The sequence below is a fragment of the Saccopteryx bilineata genome, chromosome 5, assembly GCF_036850765.1.
Source record: "Saccopteryx bilineata isolate mSacBil1 chromosome 5, mSacBil1_pri_phased_curated, whole genome shotgun sequence".
Taxonomy (NCBI): domain Eukaryota; kingdom Metazoa; phylum Chordata; class Mammalia; order Chiroptera; family Emballonuridae; genus Saccopteryx; species Saccopteryx bilineata.
Window position 1 is genome coordinate 237,925,613 of NC_089494.1, and position 27,479 is coordinate 237,953,091.

Consider the following 27,479-nt stretch of genomic DNA (forward strand, 5'->3'; position numbering starts at 1 on the left):
TTCTTTGGACATATTTTGCTTTGGATTTGAAACAGGCTTTTGATGCTTTTTATTTAATAAGGCACAGGCACAGAACTAATACATTCATTATTTAGACTAGAACTTACTTTGCATTTGGTGTAAGAAAAATCTGACATGCTTGTTCTGGGTAATTGCATGAAGTGAAATGAACCCAAGTTATGAGAAGGATTATTAGAGGAATAGAAAACTCCTAAAGTAAGCCTGCTAAATCATTCATTCAGTAACTGACTGACACTTTGCCCAGATTTGGATCCTGTGCTTTGCCAGCTTTTAAAGCAAAGCAAAGAAGCAATTATTTAAAAGTGATGGTGAAAAACAGCATTGAAAGAGAGCAATCCTGGAGGGTGGATAAATATTAAGTAAGTCTTCTCCCTTAAATAATGTAGTTGGCAGGCCATGAAGCTAGGCTCTGGAGTCACCTCTCAGCTGAGTCTTTGCCTGGCAACTTTCAATATTCTATCATTAAAAGACATGAGAATGCAATTAAATGATGTCACCCACTCTTGAAAGAATAATTATCTTTATTCTTTTAACAGATTTCTATTTTATTTCAAGATTAAACATTTGCTATGTACCAAATGGGGGCAGGTAGGCTTAATTTTGGATATCTCACTTCTTTGAAATGATTTGCTTCTTTTTATATTTCCAGTTACTGTCTATAAATCTGATGCTACAAAAATCTGATGTGAAGAAATTGTAAGTCCTTTCCTCTGCTCTAAACATAAAAAGTCTAAAATTTCTGAAGAGGTAGATGCAACACTTTCATCACTTAATTGTTTTCCAGATTTAATACCGGAAACATCTCAGACAATCAGAAAGCAAGTGGCAAAAAAAAAAAAAAAAAAAAAAAAATCAATTGATCCTTGAATAATTGTTTTTCCAGATTGTAAATAAATTGCTTTTCTGTTTTCCATCTGGCCGTTTCAGGAGATACACAAATGAAATATACAACATAGATAAAGGAAATGCTGGTACGGAACAAAGGCAGTCTGCTCTTGTCAAGGCAATAAAAGCAACAGCAAAGGAGGGATTTTTCACACTTGCAAAAGCGTAGGCTTTATTTTCCCTGGAGAGAGCCACTGGGCAAGACATCTCATGACAGTACCTGTAAGGATGCCTGAAATGGAAGCATTGCACCCCCCACCCCCCCAAGGAGCGTACAAAGTTCAGGGAGAGAAGTGCCCATTGGCAATGCCTCTCCTGGCTGCAAGATCTGTGCAGCCCCTCATGGATCAATATACCAGTTAGTCAACCCACATATCAGCATTTTTTGTCCCTTAGAAGCAATGATAGTATTTGCTACTGCTGAGTATGATGTGTGCATTCATAAAACAGCCTGACTCAGCTGCAGGAGATTTGAAAATGCAGTCCTAGGGTCTGCCTACTGGGTTGAAACCCTTTAGTTTTCCATTGGAATACTTCCAAGTGTTGTAATTAGGCTATCATGTATTTATGATCATCAAGAAGTCAATTTAAATTGAAATACTCTGTAGTACCCCTTTTCACAAATATTTTCACCTTTGTATTCAAAGTTTGGGATAAAAATGTTCAGAAAAAGTAGAAAACTACAATAACTTAAAAGGTAGAACATTTTAAAAACCATGAATTTACCTTGTTCTTCAATTTTTTTTAAGGTTTAGGAAAGTTATTAGTATTTTCAAGCAGTTTAGGAATTATTATAAATCCTCTTTGAGAATATCTGTCTCTTCTGGAGTGAGATCATGCTCCTCTATTGTGAGCATACAGTAAGAGCTCAATAAATGCTTGTTTCAAGAATGACTCTAAAGAGATACTTACGTTCCTCTTTAACTATTATAGGTAAATCTATAAGTAGTGTTATCTTTGCCCATGACATTTATGTAACAGAACTAAGTTCAGTATAAGAACTGATTTAAAGGAATACCGTAAGAATGGAAAATTTAAAGGTGGAAACTCAAAGGATTAAAAAAAGTTTAGGGTCTGCCCATGAATTTCTAAATATAGCATGCTTAACAGGAAAACAGCAATGAGTATTTGCAAATGAATTTCAGGTTACAGGAAATTATCAACACAAAGCTGTGTAAGTTTAAATTAACATCAAGAAAACACAATTCTTTGTAAAAACAACCATATACATTAAGAGAAAAGATAGTCTCTTTAAACTCGCATTCTCAATACTGTCTGTGCAAAATTGCTTGTAGTGTCCTCAAATCGGTGTCTGTGGCCAGATGTGTAGAAAACATCAGCGTCAATGATAAATACATCGAAGCAACGTGGCCTGCTGTTTCCTTTAACTAGATGGAGTCTGGCCATGTCCTGGCTGTGCTTCTGAACAACTGGTCTGGATATGTGACACCTGCAAAACGGGCAGCAGCAGCTGGAAGGCATCATGGATGTACGTCGTGCTATTGCAGCCCTGGGAGAGGAGAAAAATGTGACAATTCTTCCAGTTTCATAATGTTCCCTCTCATCAAGCCCCACAATATTTTATAGTATTGTTCTTGTGATGTTGGTGCTTAAAGCAAATGTAAACACCTTCCTTGGGATGGAGCGCGCCCAGCTCTTAATGATCTATACTAACAGAGAGAAGAATGCACTCAAAATGAGGCAAGCCGTTCCCATAGACTTTGAGGACACACCAGTGTATCATCATGACCCGGTAAGTCTGCTCTTCACTCTCCTCTTCCCAGATCAACCCTACTGCCCTGAAATAACACAAAAGCACAGTATGGAGGGGGTTCTAGTTTGCCTTCATCTGTAGACGAACAAACAAGAGTGGTCTGCATAAAGCTAACTGGAAATATTGGGCACTGTGCAATTATTGATGGCAAACTTTGAACGCTAGCATCCTCCCATGCATGTTGGTACCTTCTACTTGGTTTGGATATTTGATACTGCTGGGCAGGTTCTATGGTGCTCTAACATACAGCATTAGAGGGAGAGGCCACTGAAAGTTTCAGGTAACTCAAACAGAAGAAAACTTCCTTGGGGAGAATGAATGAATATTTGACCTCATATTCTCCATGACTGGCATGGTAAATTAATCTGCTAATACCCTCTGGGTGCCAGGGGAGAGATTTTCCTGCGCTGTTCTGTATTCTGCCTCTGATTGCTTGGCTTTCCTCTTAGCTGTGTCTGTCCCCACAGGACCTGCCCCTGCGCTCCTTGTCCCTCCTGGTAGACTCCTCCAGGTGTGGCTGTGTCCTACACTGTAACACTTGGTGCCACCACTGTTTTTTTGTTTTTGTTTTTGTACATTGGTTGTTTTCCTTAACAGGCACGACTCCTAAAAATGTTTCTAGAAATATCATATAAAGGTAGCTCTCCCTTACTTAAAGTTCTGTAATTTCCAAATTTTGCTATTGATGCCTACTTCAGATGGCAAACAACTGTCTATGCATTGTCCATGTTTAAACTGAACTTGGTAGCACATTATGGCTTCTGCTGGGTGCCCTGTGCTTACAGATACGTCTGTTTCTTATTGTGTAGCCTGTGACGGAAGGTTCTCCTCCACCAACCACAGACAGAACACAGTGCTGTATGACTCAAGAAGACTCCTGAGTCTCTCTTACATCCCTGTTTCTGGTGAAGACACAGAGATGTCAGGGCAGCTGCCTTTGTCTGCCACAAAGTCCTGGTGAGTTGGAGCGGCCCCGGAGCGAGCGGTTGCAGGGGATGGTGCCTCTGATCACCAACCAGGCGGAGGCTCAACGATCTACTTGGCCTGGTGCCAGTCTAGAGCTTAGACCCAGATAAACCAAAGATTACAGGGCACATAGGGATGTGCCCACTTTTACGAAAATCACCACTGAGACAGCATCTCGTTTGCAGCCAGTAATCACAGTGTCAAATCTGGTGTCAAGCTCGACAACAGAAATCTGCTTCTGCTGCACAAACCAGCGACGGGAATAACATGCAAGCTCTGCGTTTCTCTTTATAATCAGGGGTTCTTGAAAATTACGTATTGTTGCTTCACCCGAGGGTTTACAGCTGGCTGAGCTCCGCGAATGTAGTAAAAAAAAAAAGACTGCTGATGATAAGGTTTAGAATCGCAGTAACACTTGCTGCCTGGGAGAAAAAAGAAATGTAGCTCTCACATTTGCTTTGTTTCAGAAGAACTTTTTCCCAGGGGCCACTTACCTCTAACAACACACTATTGATCACGGGGTTAAGGACCTCAGCCTTCTTGTCACTCTGTGGAATCAAAACGATGAAATTGACAGATTAGGAGCTCATATTATAAGACTTGCCACATAAAGTGTCGTACACCAGCTCCACGGAGGGACCTCTTAGAGAGGAAGGAGAGAAGTGGAAAGTGTCCTCTAGCCCAGGCTTCGTATCTGCCCCTTCCCCTACGATCTCATTGACTTTTGACAGAAATCCTAGGAAGGGGGGGGGTACTGGGATAACCCTAATTTGAAGATGAAAACTAATAGCAACCAGGAAGGAGGAGTACCTTGTTTACGGTCACTTAGCTAGAAATGTAAACTTTTTAACTATTAAAGACATGTAGCAAGTCTGGGATTGGGGCAGGGAGCGAGGCAGCATTGTAGCAGTGCGGGTTGGACCCCGTGTTCACTTAAAATCATTCTGCATTCATTTTGATTTTGAAAAACGTTGCATTAAAATATTTTTCTAGATGACTGGTGTTGTTTCTTTGTCTTTTTTCGGGGAGGGCCTTTAATTTTGCAAGTGAGGTAAGTACCTTACTTGCCTGAGTTAGTTCCAGCCCAGTTCATTAGTCTTTATTTTTTTTCTGTCTTCTTTTAAATGCAAAACATGGGTATTTGGCAAGAGGGTGTATATTCTAGATTAGCAGCAAAATTAAAACAATCTAAATATAACTTGCAAACAGATCTGCAGAGTCAAGTTTGCAAAACATGAATACATGTAAAGCACAGAATACAGAGCCTGCTATAAAGTAGGTATTCAAAAAATGAGCTGGTGTTAGTATCATCATTATTATCTCCCCTGTTGGTCTACCCACCAATAGTCTTCTCTATTGAAAATGTTTAATCTGCTCTTAGACAATAAATAATTAAAGGGACTGGAAAGAGAGGGCAATCTTCATAGGCTGATTCTCCTTAGTGTACCCAAACAAAGGTATGTAAATAAAATACATCTTCCCAAGCAGCCCACGCTCGCTGTACTGTACTGAGGAAACCACAATGAAGTCTTGGTGAAAAAAAAAAAATCTTTAAAAGCCCAGTCGTTTCAGTAAGTAACCAGAAAATCCATTACGGTATTTGCTTTCACGTTTACTTGATTATCAATAAACCTCTAAAATATAATCAAAATGAGGGTAATAAAATGACATTGGTTTTCAGAATCAATGAGATGTGCAAGCAATTTTAATAGAGTCTGGAGAGCAATATACACTCATTAACTTCAAGTTATGACTAATGGCTGTTTTGGAGAACAGAAACAATGACTTGATGTAAATGATTCATCACAGTACAAGATGAGGAGGATTGTGGTGGCGAGATGGCATTTTGGTAGGCTCTGTTTAGACTTGGCCTTTCCTTTCTCCAAAATAATAACTTGTGCGCTTCTGATGTAGTGCCTGCAAACATTTGTACACATATGTAAATGTGCAGTTGACCTTTGAACAACTTGGAACGAAGGGCAATAAGGCCCCATGCAGTTGAAAATCTGTGGATAACTTTTGATGCCCCCTAACCTTAACTACTAATAGCCTACTGTTGACAGGAAGCCTTACCAATAACATAAACAGTCGATTAACACGTTTTATATGTTATATGTATTACATACTGTATATTCTTATAAAAGAGTAATCCAGAGAAAAGAAACTGTCATTAAGAAAATCATAAGGAAATACATATATAGTATTTACTGAAAATAATCCACACATAAATGGACCTGTGCAATTCAAACCTATGTTGTTCAAGGATCAACTTTATACACATATATAAGTTTAAGCACAACATCTACTGCTGAACTTTGCTACTAAATGTGGACTGTGGGTCAGGAACATTGCTATTATTACTACTTGGGAGCTGATTAAAAATGCAGACTCTCAGTCTTCGTGCCGGACCTCCTGAATCAGAATCTGCATTTTTATTATTTTTTTTAATTTTTTTATTTTTCTGAAGCTGGAAACGGAGAGAGACAGTCAGACAGACTCCCGCATGCGCCTGACCGGGATCCACCCGGCACACCCACCAGGGGCGACGCTCTGCCCACCAGGGGGCGATGCTCTGCCCCTCCGGGGGGGGGGGTCGCTCTGCCACGACCAAAGCCACTCTAGCACCTGGGGCAGAGGCCAAGGAGCCATCCCAGCGCCCGGGCCATCTTTGCTCCAATGGAGCCTTGGCTGCGGGAGGGGAAGAGAGAGACAGAGAGGAAGGAGGGGGGGGGTGGAGAAGCAAATGGGTGCTTCTCCTATGTGCCCTGGCCGGGAATCGAACCCGGGTCCCCCGCACGCCAGGCTGATGCTCTACCGCTGAGCCAACCGGCCAGGGTTCAGAATCTGCATTTTAACGGGATCTCCCGGTGATCTGCTTGAGAAGCACTGTGCTGGAATACAAGATGTGAAAAGGAATGGAAAGCAACACCATGAATAGTACTCACTAACGTAAAGAAATCAATGTTTACTAGGAAATCATACAAAACATACGACACACACACATGCGGACACAGACACCCTCGTCACTAGACGATGACAGAGAACCAAGCGGTTGGCTGTCAGATACGTCTGACAGCCGCCGACTGGAAGTCGAGAGACCAGCTGCAAGGTCTGGGGGAACGCATTCAGCCCTCTGGGGTCAGCTTCTCACCTAGTAAACTGTGGAAAGAGTGAGAAGAGAGTACAGTAGAGCCTGGGGAAGCTGAGCTGAAGCCAGCCCCACCTTGATCTCAGACCGTGAGACCATACGTTTCTGTTGGTTAAGCCACCAGTGTGTGGTACTTGTCACAGCCCTAGGAGACGAGCACATCTGTAACCAAAACACCCCCACTCTAATTAAAACAGGATGTTTCTCATGGGAAGAGTCATCTGCCCTTGCTTGCAGGGCTTTAACAGGAAAAGTACAAAGACTGGAAATGAGTCTTTTCCGCTCGTCTTCTCCTGCCCCGTAAGGTGGGTTCTACACCGTGACTAATTTCTAAAGGAAAGAACCAGAAGCCACACCACCAATGAATGCTGAGCCTTTCAAAGTTGTTTTCTTGAGAATAGGAACGCATGAAAGTTGTTTTCTTGAGAATAGGAACGCATGAAAGTTGTTTTCTTGAGAATAGGAACACATGAAAGTTGTTTTCTTGAGAATAGGAACACATGAAAGTTGTTTTCTTGAGAATAGAAACACATGCCAATTGGTAAGCTTTTTCTTTTGGTTAAAGTTGACATTTCACAGCTTTAACCAAACTACTACGAGTTGATGCTTCTCACTCCTCCCGACCTTCTCTCTCTCTCTCTCATCTCTTTTTCCTCCTCTTTCTAAAAAAAATCAATAAATAAAAAGCCAAGAAACTTTTCATCTTGGGTGGTTCATCAAATGGCTCTGAGGGCAACAGTGAATGCAAATATGGAAAATTATTCTTGAGTTCTAGACCTCAGGTACCAAGTAATGGAGGGAGACTTTGTTTGACACTTTTAAAAAAACAAATAAAGAAAATGGGGCCCAGGGCAGTTTGAAAATGCACCCAACATCTTGGAAGTCTGAGAGGGCAGTGTCAGGGCTAAAACCCAGTCCTACAAGAGCCCAGAACTGCCTGGCTTTAGACAAGGTGCTCTTGGCCTAGTTTTAGCAAACATCATGGTGGAGCTTCTGTTTGATGGACCTTCTGTTTTGTGGAGCTATTATAGGAGCCTGAATCCTACCCTTTTCCTCGGAGCCCCTCACAGGTAAAAAAAAATGAATTGATATTACAATCTTACCCCAATAGTGGTTAAGGAATTTGTAAACTTCTTTGATAAGGATGCCACTTCGTTGCACATTGCAGTAGTTAATCTGAAATAAAAAAAAGGGGGTTGGGAATTTACAATAAAGTAAAATAATTTAACCAGCAAGGCAATTACTGATGCCTGACCTGTGGTGGTACAGTGGATAAAGCATCAGCCCGGAATGCAGAGGTCGCCGGTTTGAAACCCCAGGCTTGCCTGGTCAGGGCACATATGAGAAGCAACTACTATGAGTTGATGCTTCTCGCTCCTCCCCACCTTCTCTCTCTCCCTTTCTCCCCTTCTCTCAAAAAAATCAATAAATAAAATCTTTTAAAAATGGAATTAAAAAAAGACAACTAATGATATTAATACCATATTCTAAAAGTTTAAAGATGCCCTGTAGAAATGCTCTTCTCAATGATCTTCCATGATTCACAGGCACAGTTTAATCTGATCCTGGTTCTCTTTGCATGCTTAATTAAAGAATAATTATCTAATTCAGTCTTTCTCTTTTTAGAATCAAAACCACATGCAGAACAGCTTTGAAGCAAAGTTGGCCCCGGTGCTGAGGATGGCTCCATGGCCTCTGCCTCAGGCGCTAGAATGGCTCCAGTTGTGAGAGAGCAACGCCCCAGATGGGCAGAGCATTGCCTCCTGGTGGGCATGCTGGGTGGATCCCAGTCGGGCACATGTGGGAGTCTGTCTCTCTGCTTCCCCATTTCTCACTTCAGAAAAATACAAAAACAAAAAAAGAGAAAAAAACCCACATGCAGAAGAATACTAGTCTTGAGCCCTACATGTAGAAAAATTTAAGATAATTGCCAAGTGGCTTTTCTCCAGCCACTGGGGAAAAAAAAATTTGGTTATTTAAAAATAATAATAAACATTCATTGAAATACTCTGTTAAGTACTTTTGTATTAACAATCACATTTAATTCTCATAGTGATGTTATTGGTCACATTCTTATTCCCATTTTATATAAAGAATCTCACATTTAAGTTAAAAAAGTTGCTTAGGACATGCAGTAGTAAGTGATAAAGATGGGATTCAAACTCAGGTGTCTCTCAATATCCTGACTATTTTTATTGGATGCTTCAAAATAAAGAGACTGTAGAATATGTTTTTAAGACTTATATCAAAACCCCAAGTTTATTCTAGCCATCCCACTTCTAAGACTTTACCCCAAGGGAGTAATGCAAGATGGACACAAATATTTCACTAAAGCAATGTGTCATAACATTTCAGATGATGACAAACACTGAACACAATCTAACTACCTAACGATGTCAGTACCGTCTGATTTTAAAAAAATAATTATACTGCTCACAAAAATCAGGGGATATTTTATAGCTTTATATTCATTTTGAAATATTCCCTAATTTTTGTGAGCAGTATATATGACTTCTATAAATAGTGATTAAAATGCTATTAGAAAAAAAATAACTCAAAGTTAAGAAAAGATCTAGGGAGTAAGAATTAAGGTTTGTTTTGAGAAACAGGCAGCCTTGCCTAAGCCCTGTGTTCAGGTTTATTGAGCAATATCCATCCATCCATCCATCCATCCATCCATCCATCCATCCATCCATCCCTTCACCTAAAAGTTCTTTGCAAAAGGGTCAGGAATGAAGCTAGGAGATGGTCCAGAGCCACTCTGTCCATGTCCTTAGGCAGGTGGGTAGAGAGGCACTTATTATACAGACAAATGTGAGGCCCGATTATTCCCTGCTATGCAGCTTGGTAAGAATGGGACGATCAGGACTGGGAATCAGAAACACGCTCAGAGTGAGGACCTGCTGTCCATACTCAGGACCTTCTGAACCTCAGCCCTCTTTCATGTCAGAACAGTAAATATAAACCAGTACTTGGGTGTTTCCTCAATAGTTTAAACTTTTCTTATTTGCCTTTTCCTTTTATATAGTGAAGTAAGTAATATTCTCTTCTAGGCATATTATGGGCAGGATTGTACTGCTCTTTAAAAAATTTTTTTTTTTCATTTTTCCGAAGTTGGAAACGGGGAGGCAGTCAGACAGACTCCTGCAGGCGCCCCACTGGGATCCACCCAGCATGCCCACCAGGGGGCGATGCCCTGCCCCTCCGGGGCATCGCTCTGTTGCGTCCAGAGCCATTCTAGCGCCTGAGGCAGAGGCCACAGAGCCATCCCCAGTGCCCGGGCCATCTTTGCTCCAATGGAGCCTCGCTGTGGGAGGGGAAGAGAGAGACAGAGAGGGAGGAGAGGGGGAGGGGTGGAGAAGCAAATGGGTGCCTCTCCTGTGTGCCCTGGCCGAGAATCGAACCCGGGACTCCTGCACGCCAGGCCGATGCTCTACCGCTGAGCCAACTGGCCAGGGCCTTTTAAATGTCTTCGATTTTCATGTGGTTAGATGTGAAAAGCTAGGCTACATGACAAAGCCTTACAAGTGAGAAAAATGCCACTAATATGGACTTTTTAAAAAGGTCCTTCCACTAAAAATTTGCTCCCTACCTACAATGCCAAATGCAGTAATAAGCAAAGACTAGTTAGTTAGTGAGCTGAATGAGTGAGTTATGTGTGTATATGTACCCAAATATTTTTAGGAGGCTCTTATTTTGGTTCCTGTGTCTGTATTATAACGAGATGGTATTGGAACCTGTGCTAATTTTTTATATCACACACACAGTCAAGTGTATAAAAGTTAATGGTTTAGGCCCTGGACAGTTTGCTCAGTGGTAAGACTGTCGGCCTAGTGTGTGGAAGTCTCAGGTTCAATTCCCAGCCAGGGCACACAGGAGAAGCGCCAATCTGCTTCTCCACCCTTCCTCCTCTCCTTTCTCTCTATCTCTCTCTTTCCCTCCCAAAGCCAAGGCTCCACTGGAGCAAAGTTGGCCCAGGTGCTAAGGATGACTCCATGGCCTTGGCCTCAGATGCTACAATGGCTCCGGTTGCAACAGAGCAACACCCCAGATGGGATGAGCATTGCCCCCTGGTGGGCATGCCGGGTGGATCCTGATTGGATGCATGGGGAGTCTGTGTGTCTGCCTCCCCCTCCACTTCTCACTTTGGAAAAAAAAAAAAAGCTAATGGCTTATTTTTCCACTCCATACCAACTATTTTAATGAACACTAAACCACCTATTTTCATGTGTATAATACCACATACATACATTTATTTCACTAAACTAGTAATAACTTCTATTTATTGAAGAATATAATATAGGCAATCCATAGTGAACTGGCTTACATTAGTGACTGCCATTGCCAGAATTTAGAATATTTAGAGCTGGTATAAATCCATAGGAACTGTGGGCGTGTGTTTGCATATTTTTTGTGAAGCTTGCTGAGAAGTCACGTTAAGGTGTTCTTTCAATATTCATGTGGTATGTTGAAAATGTAACTACCCTCTAAAGTCTGTACTTCTAAGAGTTGGGTCTCTTAAAATAAACAGGTCTGAATGATTTAGGGTGTCTTCCCTTAAATCTCTTCATAAATAATTCCAAAAAATGTCTAGTGAACTATTATTTTCTTACTAACACAATTCATTTCTTCAGAAAGTCCTTGTTCCTTAGGATGACCACAAACACTGGAATCAGTTGACTTGAAATCTGAATCTTTAGTAGCCTAGGGTGTGTGCATATGTATTTGAATGGCATGTGTATGTAATATTGGAAAAAATATAAGTTTAGAGTAACATTTACTTTATCAGAACTTTTGCTTGGTCCTGAGCTGGTTTCTCCTCTTCTTGTCCATGAAGAATTAATTCTGCGACCTTATGAAGTTGCTCGATACAGCGTGCTGTGACTTCTGCCAGACTCTCGATGGACAGCATGTACACTTCCTGAAATTAGTGAATGCAAGTAAGATCATTATTCACTGAGCAGATGCTTAAAAAAAAATCCTGCAATATTAAAATATATATATATTTCTTGAAAAAAAAATCCAAATAGGACCTGAAAAAGTTTACCCAAAGTTTAATGGGCGTGCCTTAGACTTTCCTAAGCAGAAGGGCTGGCTGGTTCCCAGGGACGTGGCAAAGCGTAGTCACAGCTGGGTCCCATATCTCAGAGTAAGGCTGGGCACACAACAGGAGGTGCCCAAGGAGGCGTGGAAAAGAGCGGCTGAATGTATAGAGCTCTGTGGACATTTTTCTCAGTGTGGTCTAATTTAAAAAATTACATTCTCTAAAATTAAAACCCAGTGTAAGAGGAAGTTATTGCAAACTCATTTTTGAACACAGGGAGGATACAAATTATGCACATATATTTATATATTTACTAAACTACAGAATAAAAACTATGGTAATAAAAATTTTTTGGAAAAAAAATGTCTTTATGCCCTGTAACTAATGAGATAACTTACCTCATTAGTTAAGGGGCATAAAGACATTTTATGGTTACAGATTTGCATACAAGATGGAATTTCACCCTCAAGTTAAATCAACTATGTTCTTAAGAGATTTCCCCCCACTTTTAAATTATAATTGTAACGCTATGGAGAAAAGCTACAATACCTATGTCGAGTCACAGATTATCCTGGCATAGAGAAATTTTAGTTTTTATTCTACTGATATTCATATTTCTATAATGAGAATGTAATGGCTCTTCCTTACTTAAAATCAGGCTGCTAATAAAATGAACATCGTGATGCTGCTCTTCAAGGGGACAACCTGAGATACACTTACCTCCACTGTCTTAGTTCTGCCTTCCTCCTTTCCGTCTCCGTTGGGGCTTTCCGGTTTCTCTTCCTTCTCTTCCCTCTCCTCGGACCCCTCCGCCACATCCACGGGTACCGTGGTCTGATGCTCTTCCACCCAGTCGTGGGCTTTTTTCATGGCCTGCGAGGGCCCCCAGCCAAAGCAAGACATTTATTATGCAATAATAGTAATCTGGAAACTGACCAGGTGGTGGCGCAGTGGATGGATAGTTACAAGGAGATTTAGAAATTAACAACCTCCAGACGAGGATCAAGTTGCCCTAAACCTTCACGGTTGGTTCTCTGTACACGTCAAGAATGATGGGCAATTCCTTAAGCTCCTTAGAAACAATTTGGTGTTGCTTTTGGGTGAATATAAAGCAGGAAAAGGGGACAGAATAGGAAGAAAGTATGGAGAGAACTGGACAGGGCTGGAGGATTTCTTAAAAGCACTCTAAAATGATACTCAGCTAAGAATAAAAATGGCAGTCACCTGGAAAGAGTGATAGCGTATTTTTCACTTTTTATGACTGACTATAGAAGAATAACAGTACTTTTAAAAAATACAGGTTAGAGATTTTGCCAGGGTCATTGCTAAAGCAAATTCCCTCATTCGGCATGTCTCATGAAGCCCTTAGTGTCTCATGAACCTGATAATATGTCACGCTGCGAAGATGAAAGGCGGTGCTTATCCCCTCCAGCCGTGCTGGGTCTGCTGACCTCGCGGGGAGAGGGAAGGGTCCCCAGAAAGGCCTGGCGCCGCTCTGTGACTACTTTAATTTCACAGAAGTACCTAAAAAATTATGACTAAATTGAACAAGCATAAGCCACCTTCCTTATCTGTTATTCCCTGAATTTAGAAAGGGAGCTTTTATCATTACAGTTTAAGCTGTTTGCTTAAGAGGAAGTTGGATTGAAGCTTATGCTAAACTTACTTCCCATATTAAAGATTATATGTCCAGGCGTAATATGTCAGCGTGTTGCGTGGCAAGAAGATCTGGGGAGACAAAACCCAACAACCCTATGCGTGGAGCGTCCTCTTTCTGGGACCGAAGTTTTCCTGACTATGTAAGTAAACCAGAGGGACCTCGGAGGCCGCACACACACTCCCTGCGCGCAGTGGCAGGTGCCGCACGGAGATGAATGAGGCAATTTCCCGTCGTGCTCAAGCCCCTGACCTGCCGGAATTCGTGACCTCTATCAGAGATAAAGGAATTACTCATCTCTCCTCCTCATTGCCTCACTCTGCCCTTTCCTCACCCACCTTGATAAATGAGGGCCTGTGTCAACTACCGCTCGCTCAATAGAAGAAAGGGAAAACAAAGAAACTGACACTGTTCTAAGTAATTAATGATCAATCAGTGTCTTCATTAAAAAAACTTCGCAGCATGACTCCGTACTAACTTGCCAAACCTACTGTGGCGCTCTCAGAAGAACCAAGGCTGCTCAAGCCCACACGTTCTCAGACACGACGCAGCACCCGCATCCCAGGTGGGAGGGGACAAGGGGCTGACCTGGCTGATGTGCTTCCTTCTGCCTGATTCTGGCTGCCACTTTAGTGGGGAGGGGCGATGGAATCTGAAAAAGCCCCTTAGTGATTCTGCACCCCTTTCTCTCCCCTGTGCTGAAGATCACCACTCTCTGATATAAAATTCCATTTTCAGGAGAAGTGACTTGTTCAAGGTCGTAAGATAATTACTACTAAAGTTGCAACTAGAACACCCAGGTCTCTTGACACAGTCTGGCATGTTCTCTACCATTGCATTTCATTATGGAGCCTCCTCGAATCTTAATTACTGACCTCAGACTTTTTTTTTCCCACCCATGTGCCATGTGGGATTTGGGTTTTTTTCAGTTCAGGTGGTTCTCTGGAATTTTATAACTGAGATCTTCTCCTAAGAAACAAACACCCAGATGCAGACGGTGCTGACCTTATTGAGTTTGTCAGGTGTGGCTGCAACATGTAATTCAAAGAGAAGCTCTGTAAGCATGCTAGCAAACTCTTCTCCCTTTTCTTCTGAGCCTAGAAATAGAAAATGACAGAAGTAAGAGGCATGATTTATTTTTCATCTTTTAGAATGTGGCAGCTCCCCCAACCCACGGCCAGCCCCTCAGCTGCCAGGCAATGAGGAGTGTCGCCCACGCAGGACCCAGCAGAGAGGCAGCAGGCTGCTATGGAGTCTGGGGGCTCACACCACCGGCTGGGACAGCCCCCGGGGGCCTGAAGGCAACGTGAGGGCAGAAAGGGACTTCCTTGTCTTACTTTCAGCTATAGGTGGTCAGTAGCTATTTGCTGAAAACATGACTGAATGAAAAAATGAATGACCCTTCTCAGGCCTGAGTGACCTGGGACAACACTGTATTTATGACCTAGAATTCTTATGCCCAGCACTGTGACTCTAATAATACCCAGGGTGCCCGTTCACACCCACAGAGCCACGGAGCTGAGGAAGCTGAACTGGTCTTGATGGAGGAGGTGATGTCTGAACTGAGCCTTCAAGAATGAGAAGGTATTAGTCACATGCACAGAGAGAGAGTTGGGGGGTGGGTGGAAGGGAGAGAAGGGGAAAGTGGGAGGGAGAGAGGGAAAGACAAAGAGAGAGAGAGGGAGAAAGAGAGAGAGATTCCATCAAAAGCTGAGATCCCCTTTCCTCTGGGCTGAGAAGTAGGCAAAGTAAGAGGGGCAGGGGAACGTCTGAGCTTCGACAGGCGTCGTGCCCAAACTGCCTGGTCCCTTCACCGTGCGGGAGGCAGAGTTACAGGCAGAAAGAGCCCTGCTCTACACCTGCAAGGCGTGCGACCCACCCAGCTCTGTCATTTAGTGGGTTGGTGACATGGGGCCAGTCACGGGGCTTCTTAGCTTCCAAAACCCTCCTCTGAAAATTCAGGTTAGGAAAACCCACCCATTTCCTCTTTAGCAGTGTTACCAGCCAAATAACATAACAAATGCAAAATTATCTTGTAAACACTCAAGTTTTTTGTAACTATGTTGTTCTGCGCTACAAAGAGATAACATAAAGAGATTAAAAATATTTGGGAGCAATCAGAACCAAATTATATAGGAAGCAAGTACTTCGTGCAGCCCCAGCTTTTCAATGTGCATTCATTCTATAAAATAGGGGAGCACGCCAACAGCTTCTGCCAAATATTTTGGAAAAAAAAAAAGATCACAGAGAAAAATGGAAGTAGACAAAAACAGATGATAGAAAATGTTACAAGTATGATGAGAAGACCTTCACCACTAAGGTAATAAAAATAGAAAATAGCCTTTTAATATCTCTTCCCAACAGTGGTAAACCAAATCAGAGCCCATGGCCGTGAGATAAAGTTATACTCTGCTGGAAAGACAAACATGCAAATCATTAGCTAACATTATTAACTGCAAGGAGCCTGATATTAAATTTATCTTAAAAAATGACAGTTTATTACATTTTTGGAGACTAGCAAATAAATTACTTAGCAGTTAGGAAGCTTTTAGGAATGTAAGTGCTTACAAGAAGAAAAATTGATGAAAATGTTCCAGTTTCTTCTCGAGTTTTGCTCCTGGATTATCACTGACAAATTGTAACACTCCACCCTAACTGGATTCATTTAATGACCACCCTGCTAGTCTTTTCTTTGGGTTCTTCTTCAAGGGTTCGAATGACATTTATTAAATTAATTTAAGTCAAGAGTGGTTGGGTCATCTGGAGCTGGCCTTTGGGAAACTGGATGTACTGTGGGAGATTACAGGGTTCTGCCACTGAAGGAGAGCCAGAGCATGCTATTGACTATTTTAATTTTAATTTTGGGGGGTCATAGTAAAAAAAAGGTCTCATCTTACTGAAGCTCTTCCCTGAGACTGGAATACAGCACTTCTGCACAGCACTACACTGAGCCTCCTCGCCAAGGAGCAGCTCTTCCCTGAGACTGGGACACACGGCTTGCTTCTGCACAGCACTGCACTGAGCCTCCTCGCCAAGGAGCAGCCCTTCCCTGAGACTGGAATACAGCACTTCTGCACAGCACCGCACTGAGCCTCCCCGCCAAGGAGCAGCTCTTCCCTGAGACTGGGACACACGGCTTGCTTCTGCACAGCACTGCACTGAGCCTCCTCGCCAAGGAGCAGCTCTTCCCTGAGACTGGGACACACGGCTTGCTTCTGCACAGCACTGCACTGAGCCTCCTCGCCAAGGAGCAGCCCTTCCCTGAGACTGGGACACACGGCTTGCTTCTGCACAGCACTGCACTGAGCCTCCTCGCCAAGGAGCAGCCCTTCCCTGAGACTGGAATACAGCACTTCTGCACAGCACTGCACTGAGCCTCCCCGCCAAGGAGCAGCTCTTCCCTGAGACTGGGACACACGGCTTGCTTCTGCACAGCACTGCACTGAGCCTCCTCGCCAAGGAGCAGCCCTTCCCTGAGACTGGGACACACGACTTGCTTCTGCACAGCACTGCACTGAGCCTCCTCGCCAAGGAGCAGCCCTTCCCTGAGACTGGAACACACGGCTTGCTCCTGCACAGCACTGCACTGAGCCTCCCCGCCAAGGAGCAGCCCTTCCCTGAGACTGGAACACACGGCTTGCTCCTGCACAGCACTGCACTGAGCCTCCTCGCCAAGGAGCAGCTCTTCCCTGAGACTGGAACACACGGCTTGCTTCTGCACAGCACTGCACTGAGCCTCCTCGCCAAGGAGCAGCACCAGCTAGGAAAGCGATGCTGCCTTGTCTTGCACCGCAATAGTATCTCTTTGATGTTACGGGGAATTTGGGGTCCTCTTTTTACCCTTTCTGAAGCAAGCCCTGGTAGGACCGGGGTCTACCTCAGGCATCAAAAAACTGAAGCGAAATCGCCTGGCTTTTTCTGGTGACTGTTACTCTGAAAAGCAGGCATCTATTTTAGTTCATCTGAAATCCAATTACTCCCTGCATGGTCTTTGACAATAACTGTCTTAATTTCTTCATTATTAATGCAAAGACAGGGCTGTCATCCTTTGTGACTTTGGAGAAACATCCAAATGCTCAAAGACATAATTCCCAACAGTCTCTTCGACATTGGCCTCTTCCTATGCTTAACTGATTCTTCTAGTTTGATGCAATGAGCATAAAGCCTATTAAACTGGCAGCACATAGGTGAGTATGTGGGGCTACAGCAGGAGATATATTGAAAGGACAGGTCGCAAAATGCTTAGAATCATTTTTCCCTGAGCGGGCATCGAGGCTGAAGTATTGGAGCGCTTGTGTTCAAGCTCTGATTAGAGGTGTGTAAAACACTTTGAGTGGCTTGCCAGAATGAATGCACGTTATCACTACTCTGCGTGTGGGTAATAAGAAGGGCAACCATGAATAAGAGCTACAATTTATTACACCTGTCCTGTTTCTCTGGCATTGTGTTAGCATGTTAAATAATCACAGCTAAGATTTTTGAGCTGTCTGTGTGCCGGGCAGTGTAAATATATATTTTTACATATATTATCATTCTCACAATAGCCCTTGAAAGTATGTATCGTTGCCTCCATTTTACAGGTGAGGTAATGAGTTTTGGAAAGGTTGCATAACTTGTTCAAGGCCATATAGCATGTAAATGGTGAAGATGTTGCAAATGGGATCCTCAGATAGTCCTAGAAGCCAGTCCTGTCTTGTCCATGGTTGGTTGGCCTTTAAGCATAACCTCCATGAAATGCTGTAGTTGTAGTGGCTGGTGGCAACATCAGTAAGAAGTAACTGTCCATCTACATAGCAAATGCTTTACTATATTCTCCCAAATGCAGAACTTAATCATTAAGTGTGTCTACCTTTGAGATCACTTATTCCCCTCTCAAGAAAGCGTTGCTTCTCACAAAATAATTCCTTGGGGTCGTGTCATTGCCCGGTTGGAGGATTATGGGGAGAGCACACAGGGCTCAGTTCAGTGGTTGACAACCTGACCTGTAATACTCCAGTGTTCTCTGTGCCTTTGTAGAAACTGCACTTTTCAGATGGGGTGTGCGCCACTTACAAACGCATTCTAATTCTTACACATATAAATTCAAAGGGAGAGGAAAAATAAAAAATGAAATCCATTGAAAGACCTGCCCACAATCAACATCAGTCACATTTGACGACTTCCACGTGCAGATAAAAAATTAGACATCAGAGCACGCACTAATCACAGGGGCCCTGAGTGCATCGCCTGCCTTGTTCATGTGACCACACCCATTCATTGTGTGCCTGGGATGTGCCAGGGATTGTGCTGGACACTGGAGACATAAAGATGCCTCAGTCAGGAATTCCCGCCCAGCAAGGGTGATAAATCAATGTGACCAGCTCCTGTAACAAGAGCAGACACATGGAGTCTTGAGGGAGTGGGAAGGAAGAGGACTGAATTAAATAATTCTACTCTGTTTAAAGGGATGTGCTTATTAATAGCAGTTTCCTAAGGATTACATCAATAGTCTGTCTTGCTATTAACTGATTATCTTCCTTTACCTTGTTCTTCTTGATTCTCTTCATTCTCTAATTCCTTGGCTGCAAAGATGTCTTTAATGGAAATTAGGTCATTTTTTAAGAGTTCCAGCTTCTCTCCATCAAATGATGCTAAAAATGACTGAACCTGAAAAAAGAAATAGGTCAGCATAACTGCCATCCCTTCTTCTCCTTAAATCACATTTACATACAGACGTCCCCGGCTCTCCCGGGACTGAGGTGATCGGTGGTGTGAGAGGTAGCGTTGGGTGACATTGCCTATTAACTGGGCAACTTTGGGTAGGTTACACGAGCTCCCTTGGCCTCGGTTTTTAAATTTGTAAAGTGAGATCCGCGCTTCAGTGTGACCCTCGCGCAGTAAATGAGGTAACGACCGTGAGGCACGTCGCACGAGGGCGCACAGCAGACACTGCGTCAATGGTGGTGGCGGCTCTTCCACAGCAGGGGCTACACACACACTCTGGGGTCAACCCTGGGTTCAAATAGCAGCTCCTCACTTACTAATTATGTGACCCTAGGTAATTTACTTAACTTTTTTTTTTTTTTTTAATATTTAATATTGTCATATGTTACATAGGACTTCACGATGACTTTTTTTTTTTTTTTTTTTAAAGAGGAGAGGGAGAGACAGAGAGAGAAAAGGGTGGAGGAGCTGGAAGCATCAACTCCCATATGTGCCTTGACCAGGCAAGCCCAGGGCTTTTTTGAACCGGCGACCTCAGCATTTCCAGGTCAACGCCCCATCCACTGCGCCACCACAGGTCAGGCCCTCAGCTTCTTTATCTGTAATAATGGGGGCCAACAGCATCTAACTTAGAAGGCTGATTTGAAGGTTAATAAAATAATGTACTTAAAAGTACTTATAGTGATGATCAAGAAATTATACACACACACACACATTTAAATAAACAAATAAATATTACATATAAATATAAATACATATTACTTGCTAGATGTGGGTTTTTGTATTAGGGTTGCAAAAATGCACAAAACACATTTTTCTTCTCAGAGAGAGATCTTGTAGCCCAGAGGAGGGTGGCCCATGTTAACCATGACAGCTGTGAGTGGAGTGACAGTGGGGGCAGCAGGGAGGGAGCTGTCCGTCTCCCTGTGGGGGCGAGGGCCGTGCAGGGAGGTCTCACGTCCTTCCTGAACTGCTGCTCTCCCTGCCCACTCTTCAGATCCCCTTTAGAAACAACCTTTTGAAATTACTTAAAGGAAAAGTTATTTGTACGAATGGCCAGTCATCCTTTGTGAGTCTGAAGATTGATTTCCATTTCCAAGATGGTCAAAGTGCACGGAGAACCCCATAAAAAGTGAAGCATGGCTGTACAAATAGTAAGGCTTTTTTTTTTTTTTTTTTTTTTTTTTTTTTTTTTTTTACAGAGGCAGAGATAGACAGGGACAGACAGACAGGAACGGAGAGAGATGAGAAGCATCAATCATCAGTTTCTCGTTGCGCGTTGCGACTTCTTAGTTGTTCATTGATTGCTTTCTCAGATGTGCCTTGACCGTGGGCCTTCATCAGACTGAGTAACCCCCTGCTGGAGCCAGCGACCTAGGGTCTAAGCTGGTGAGCTCTTTGCTCAAGCCAGATGAGCCCGCACTCAAGTTGGCGACTTCAGGGTCTCGAACCTGGGTCCTTCCGCATCCCAGTCCGACGCTCTATCCACTGCGCCACCACCTGGTCAGGCAATAGTAAGGCTTTTAATTCCTCATTCTGTGGGCCCAACGCTGTCTCTGGAGAGAGAGCCAGCTGAGGAGCCCCTGCCCTTTCGAATGCGTTTTCATATTCGTTGTGGTAGCAGATTTGCACATCAGGATAAGTGATGGAGCTACAGAGGGCGCTGGGATGCCAGGAGACCATTTTCCTAAACGTTGCTGATGCAGCCAGCCCCACAGCTCTGGGCGGAAGCCCGGGTGGAAGTCATCAACAGTAAAACCCATTAGCCGTGAGTTCAGCAGGTGACAGCAAACGCACCCTGAACGAGGGCTGCCGCCCCTCCTGTCCACCTCCACCTTTTCAGACTGTTTCAGCTTATACGCTCATGGTTAGGTCTCAGGGTCTTAGCTATGTCCACATCCTATTCCTGAAAATACATTTCAGATATATTTTCTAAACAGCAGTTTTCTAAGAGTTAAAAAAAATAAAGGGGTAATTAAATAAACGTGTTAGAGCGCAGCACTTAGTGAAAATGTACATGCCCATGTGGAACATTTGGGTCTTCCTGTGTCCCTGGAGGGCAGCCATTCTCCGGGAGCAGTGGTGGTGGGGTATGCTGGTTTGGGGAGCCCCCAGGAAGAATTCCTTTAAGCAAAGGACACTTGTCAGCGTGTCTACTACCCCGCATCTCCTTTGCTTCTTCCTAGTTCATTCTGTTATGCTAAGGCAATGTGAATCTTTACTTCAATCCAATAATAAATAGTAAGTAATAAATAATAAATAATAAATAAGTATGCACTCTTCAATAAATATTCACGGGATGCTGACCCGTATACTTGGCACTGTGCTTACATGCTATCAGGAACATAAGGGTTGACAGTCTACCTGATAAATCTTTTCCCTGACTGGGGCCATTTTGAAGATTCTTGTTTACCATTCTTGTTAAATATTAAGTATAATGGCAATACAATTATTAGTTTTTCCTAAAGAGTTATATATTACAACCACATTGCCATGCCAACCGCCATCTGAGAATCAATCAAGTAGATAGTAATGCTAAGTGGTCCTTACAGTTCCATCGACCGTTTCAGCTTTGGTCAACGGAATGTTAGCAGAGGAGATGTTAATCATTTCTGGGTCAAGGCTTTGGAAAAAATGTGAGTCTCCCCTTTATATACTCCTTCCTTATGCCGGTGGGATTAAGAATACATTGAGGCCCCAGATGATGGTAAAGGCTAACACTTGAGACTCGGATACGGTGGGGCGCACAGGGCCGAAGGGATATGCCTGCCCAGAGCCCACACTCCCCCTTCCAGACCTGCCTTCTCCGGGTGACCCCAACTTCCTTTCTACAGCCTGCAGGAGCCTCCTCCCCAGGTTGTGCTCCTTCAGTGGGACCATCGAATGGAGGGGTCGCTCTGAGGCCCAGGGGATGACCAAGAGGTGGCTGTTCACAGGGTGTGGGTGGAACTTGAACCACGTCATCTTCACATGTGCCCATGAGGCTCTTCAAGGTGTGAGGCAGCTGGAGACAAAGGCGGGAGGGCGTGTGGAAACTGAGGAGTTGGAGAATTCTAAACGGAACGGGGCCCTTTCAGGTCATTAGGAAAGTATATTTCATAAGGTAGGATGACACTATAGTTTCTTTATCAGTCTGTTTCTAAGAGTTCTTTTACTTCTAAATATTTGGTATGTGTAGGGTTGCCAGATAAAATATAGGGTATTCAGTTAAGTTTGCATTCTGGATAAACAACGAATATTTTCGTAGTATGTGTCCCAAGTAAGTATTCATTGTTTATCTAAAGTTAAAATGTAACTAGTCATCCTGTTTTTGTTGTTGTTCTTGTTGTTAAATCCGACAACCCCAATATAGGTCTCCATTTGTATCCCTGCCGGCGGCCTACAAGCATGAGCACGGGTCTAGTGGAGGCACGAAACGGCAGAGCCCGGCTCCTGGGTCCCTAAGTGCGGGGAAGCTGCTTGCTGACCCGGCACCCCTATCCTGGACTGCTACAGGAGTGGGGGTAACTCCTAATGGACTGTTTATGATGGCACCCAGTGACTGTCATCGCTAAGCCAAGAAAAAATAATCCTGCATCCCTTACTATGAAAACTACAAAACCCTCCAGGTTGGGGAAAAAAAGCTGATCTCGTGGGAGCAGTATGCAAACATGCATCTCTCCAGAGAACCCTCCCTGCCTGCGACACCAGTCCTTTGGGGCTCTTTTCTACGGACCTGAGGCTGTTTCACAGCGGAGACCAGCAATGGAACCAGCCAGAGTGAAAACTCTATTATTAGCACGATAACTTCCAGGGGCCATGCTCCCCTGTAAAGCTTTTAGTAATAATAACAAATATACGTAAGATAAGAGTGCATATAAATGTAAATCGTCATCCACATTATACAGGCATACCCAGGTACGTTACACAATGACAGCTAACATTTATTGAGTGCTTATTATGTATCGGGCATGCTGTGACTCACTTCTCATGGATTATCTCACTTAATTATTTTAATAATGCAGTGAAGTAGGTTTTCATTATTATTCTCACTTCATAGATAAGGAGGCTGAGGTAAGACAAGTCCAAAATCATACAGATACTGAGTTGTATTTGATCACATAACATCTGGCCCCAAATGCAGGTTTTATAGGAAAAACTGGGCTTCAGTGGAAAACTGCATTTTCCAAAGCACACCTTACCAGATCATCAAATTCTGAGTGTATGGGAGTGATTTTATAACTCTGTAAGTTGTAGATGGCTGATCACAGTGCAAAATAATTCAGGTCTATAGACATGTGAATGAATTTGCCCAGTGGAGACACAGCCTCCTGTGGAAAAAACAGGGATGTGTCCATTTCCACATACCTTACTCAATATAAATCTGTGCTTGAATCAGTTGTAATAGCTGTTTGGTTCCTTCATTTAATTAATGAGTTAAATAAATTCTTTAATTCATGTTCATTTCATATCTGTATAAGATTCATAATTTTTCTTTTTTTAAAAAAACTATCCATTAATAGTTTAACCACAAGACTGTCACTCATGGCTCATGGGCAACTAAAAAGGAAATAAAAACAGAGAGCAACTTGTAACTCGATAACCTTGTGGGTGGGGAGTGGGGATGTGTGTGTCTCCATCTTGTTTGGTTCTTGGTGGTCTGTTATGTGGCAGATGTCACCTTCCCCTAAGGTGGGCATGAAGAATGTCTCAACCTTCTCAAAGGCCAAACATGAAAGAAGAAGGCTTAGAGTGAGTCAAAAATCTCTTCTCCATTCTGAGGCTCACTTCCAAAGTCAGCTTCCTGCCCGAGCACCTGCCTCTCCCCAGTGAATGACTCATAGCTCCTCATAACCCATAGTCCCTCAAGAGGGGTCCTGAGGGTACTTCCCTGTGGCCTCCACTGGAAAAATACCCCAGAGTACTCAGCCTGACATTCACCAAAAAAACCATATATATAATTAAGTGAGTTAATAATTTTAAAGTGCTTAGAATAGTGACTATATAAGTCAGAATAAGTGTTTGCTCTCTCTCTCTCTCTCTCTCTCTCTCTCTCACACACACACACACACACACACACACACGTAGAGCCTTTGAAAAAGAAATCACCAAACCCTGCTGATTTCTGCCATTCATGTTTTGCTTCTTGGGATCACAGTGGGGGATGTGAACATGCAGGGCTGCTAGGTGACTTCTCAGTTTCTGTCCAGGGGCATTCTCAAACAGAACTGTAACCACTGATAGAATAACCCTGCACTTTGTAGCCCAGGCAGTCTAATAAGTTGGTGATTAAACATATAACCCATATGAAACCGCTGTAGTCTGGAAGAAACATCAGCTGCTCTGTTGTCACTGGGTGGGAATGAAGACGAGTGTTGGTCGGGCATCACTGATCTGGGTGCTACATCGCCAAAGACAGGCGTGCACCTAGAGCCCGACAGCCAAGCTTCTGAGCAGCTACCGCACCAAGAGGTAGGGCTAGTAATGACTCCTACTATGCCGGCCCTCTCGGGGAGGGGAGGAGTGTGAGGACAGAGAAGAAATAATATGGAGCATGACGGGGTCATCAGGCTGGACAGTATTTGTGACCTGAGCACAATAATAATAAGGCTCTAACAATGAGATGTTTTAATGGCAGATTTTCCCATTTCTTTCCCGGTTAAGAAAACACGTTGATAAATATGTCGTTTAACATCACCAATGCAGACGTACCTTGCTTTCACTTTCATTGGATAGAATTTCCAGAGCTTCCAGGTGCGACAAACCTTGATACTCATCAAACAGCATCCCGTAGTGGGCGGTCCTCTCGGCCGTGAGCTGCTGAGCCAGTCTCTGCTTCTCTTTCTCCTTGGCCTCCCTTAACATCTGCAGAAATACACTGTGTTTGTACACTCCGTGTGTCCTGAAAGCGCCTTTACTTGCACAAGACGTAGGGGGCGATGAGGACTGACTTTGTAAGATAGGTTTTAGCCACTTTGGAATTTCTAGAAAAATGATGTTTTTGATGGATTCTACTGTCAATTTTTAGATGATATTCCACTTTGAATTTGATGTGTTCATTATGTACACAACAAAACAAAGCATAAATTCTCTGCCCAGGAGCAGGACTGGAAAGAAGCACAACAAAAGCTCAATAGTGGCTTCCACTGAAGTGCTTTCTGTGTGTGATTAATTTTCTTACTCTTCAAAATGCCCAAGTTTTTTATAATGAGCAAATTTATGTGCGCTAGAAAGGCTTAAGCTAGTGTGACAGGGTTAATTGCAATGTCTGCACCCATGCAGACTTCAAAGCAGAAATAAACTGACCCAATTTTATCTGAGTTACATTATTTTTTATATATTTCTTGTGTGTGCGATTATTAAACACTCTTAATAAAAATTAATAAAATATAAACTCAGAATGTATCCTTTACTAGATACTGAACATAAACAAGAATGTTAGCTTATCAGTTCTTAGGTCAGTCACGAGATGTCTGACTGTGAACTGAGTTCCCCTCCAAATTGATAATTTTTCTCCAGTTACGTTTTTTATTGATTAAATAAAAAGACAATGAAACAACTATAAGCCCACCAGTCACTCCCAGTTTCCTGTACTCACTTTCTTTGATTCTAAGACTTATTTATTTGATTCCTCATCAAGTTTACTGGGGCATTAAGTTTAGAGAGTCCTTTATTATCTGTGAAGAGCACCATAAATACACTGGCCACTAGCAAGGTCACAAAGGGAAGATCACAAAAGAATAGATTTTTTTTTTTTTTTAGTCTGTGTCAACAAAACAATCGGCCACATTCTCCTTTTGGGTCTTGAAGTTGTCAGCCAAAGACCCACAGGGCTGCAGACAGAATTCTCCCTCCTGCCGGCCTTTAACACTAAACAAAGTAGAAGCTCTAAATTTTGAAGTTTTCTATGCAACCCCGTCAAACCACTGGGAGTTTTTAACACAATAAAACCTAGTGAAGAAAAAAAAAATAGATTCATTTGCAAAATGGTGTTGGAGGAAAGCTCTACAGATAGATCTCCAGAAAGATGAACAAGTGGTCTTAGAGCAAATTAAGCCTGGGACATGGCTGGAGGCAAAAATGACGAAATGGAAGGTGTCCAACTCTGAGCACTTCATGAGAGGGCAAGGGTTTCTGAAAAAGACAATAATGCTGGAACAAACAGAAGGTCACAGGAAAAGAAGAAGACCATATATGAGCTGGACTGACACCATAAAAGAAGCCATAGGAGCCTGACCAGGCAGTGGCGCAGGGGATAGAGCGTCGGACTGGGATGCGGAGGACCCAGGTTCGAGACTCCGAGCTCGCCAGCTTAAGCGCGGGCTCATCTGGTTTGAACAAAGCTCACCAGCTTGGACCCAAGGTCGCTGGCTTGAGCAAGGAGTTACTTGGTCTGCTGTAGCCCCAAAGTCAAGGCACATATGAGAAAGCAATCAATGAACAACTAAGGTGTTGCAACGAAAAACTAATGATTGATGCTTCTCATCTCTCTCCATTCCTGTCTGTCTGTCCCTGTCTATCCCTCTCTCTGACTCTCTGTCTCTGTAAAAAAAAAAAAAAAAGAAGCCATAGGCATGAGTCCACAGGAGCTGAGCTGGGATGTTGTGGAGAGGACATTATGGATATCACACAGTCCTGGGGTCACCCTGAGTCGGAGCCAACTCAACAGCAGGTAGCAGGCAGGCACAGCCTCCCCCAGTGACCTCACTGGGTTGGCAGTGGTAAAATAAAATAACCAGGTGACGTTGAGACTGCTTCCTTTCTCTACACCAACTTGCATCTCTAAATTTGGACTTTGGGACCCATGGGAAAGGGCTGTGATGGAAGGTAAAAGGAAAACACTGTGCTGGAATGATTTAAATGGATGCACACAAAATAGGTGGGAGAGTGAAATTCAAGTTGCTTAAAGAAGAACTGGCTTTACCCAGGATGTTGGTTCTATTTTCCTCTGGAAAAGAAAAGGAAGTGGGTTTAAAGATCAAGGAGTGATTCCGGTGTGGGATCCAGGAAATGTTCCTCAGTGCTGCACTGGCATAGAACACGTGAGGAATGTGGGTCGTACACCGATGATCTCTCTAGTTATTTAGTGTGCATTAGGAAAAGCCTCACAGACTTTCCTATGTCAGTTAATAGCAGCTTCATCCTTCCACCCTGAGACCGACACCCTGAGTCCATCCCTGCCTCCTCCTTTTATCTTCCACTCCACGCTCAAGCCTTCGGGAAACCTGGAAAGGCCTTCGACCTCCACCCAGCATCAGCACTCCTGGCTTCCTTCATGGCTCTGCATTCCAAACCTCTACTA

General features: G+C 43.2%; 1 protein-coding gene across 3 annotated transcripts in view; it reads right to left on the reverse strand.

The window, feature by feature from the left end:
• Positions 1–524: 524 nt before the first annotated feature.
• Positions 525–27,479, reverse strand: part of FAM114A1 (family with sequence similarity 114 member A1) — a 69,292-nt gene continuing 42,337 nt past the window's right edge. For all 3 annotated transcript variants that reach the window (XM_066280040.1, XM_066280041.1, XM_066280042.1), the window contains exons 7-14: positions 24,890–25,042; positions 19,018–19,141; positions 14,501–14,592; positions 12,559–12,711; positions 11,576–11,715; positions 7,898–7,970; positions 4,141–4,194; positions 525–2,416 (exon numbers count right to left, since the gene is read on the reverse strand). In XM_066280040.1, coding sequence (XP_066136137.1) covers positions 2,291–2,416; positions 4,141–4,194; positions 7,898–7,970; positions 11,576–11,715; positions 12,559–12,711; positions 14,501–14,592; positions 19,018–19,141; positions 24,890–25,042 — 915 coding nt within the window. In that variant the 3' untranslated portion in view covers positions 525–2,290. The remainder of the gene's footprint in view (positions 2,417–4,140; positions 4,195–7,897; positions 7,971–11,575; positions 11,716–12,558; positions 12,712–14,500; positions 14,593–19,017; positions 19,142–24,889; positions 25,043–27,479) is intronic.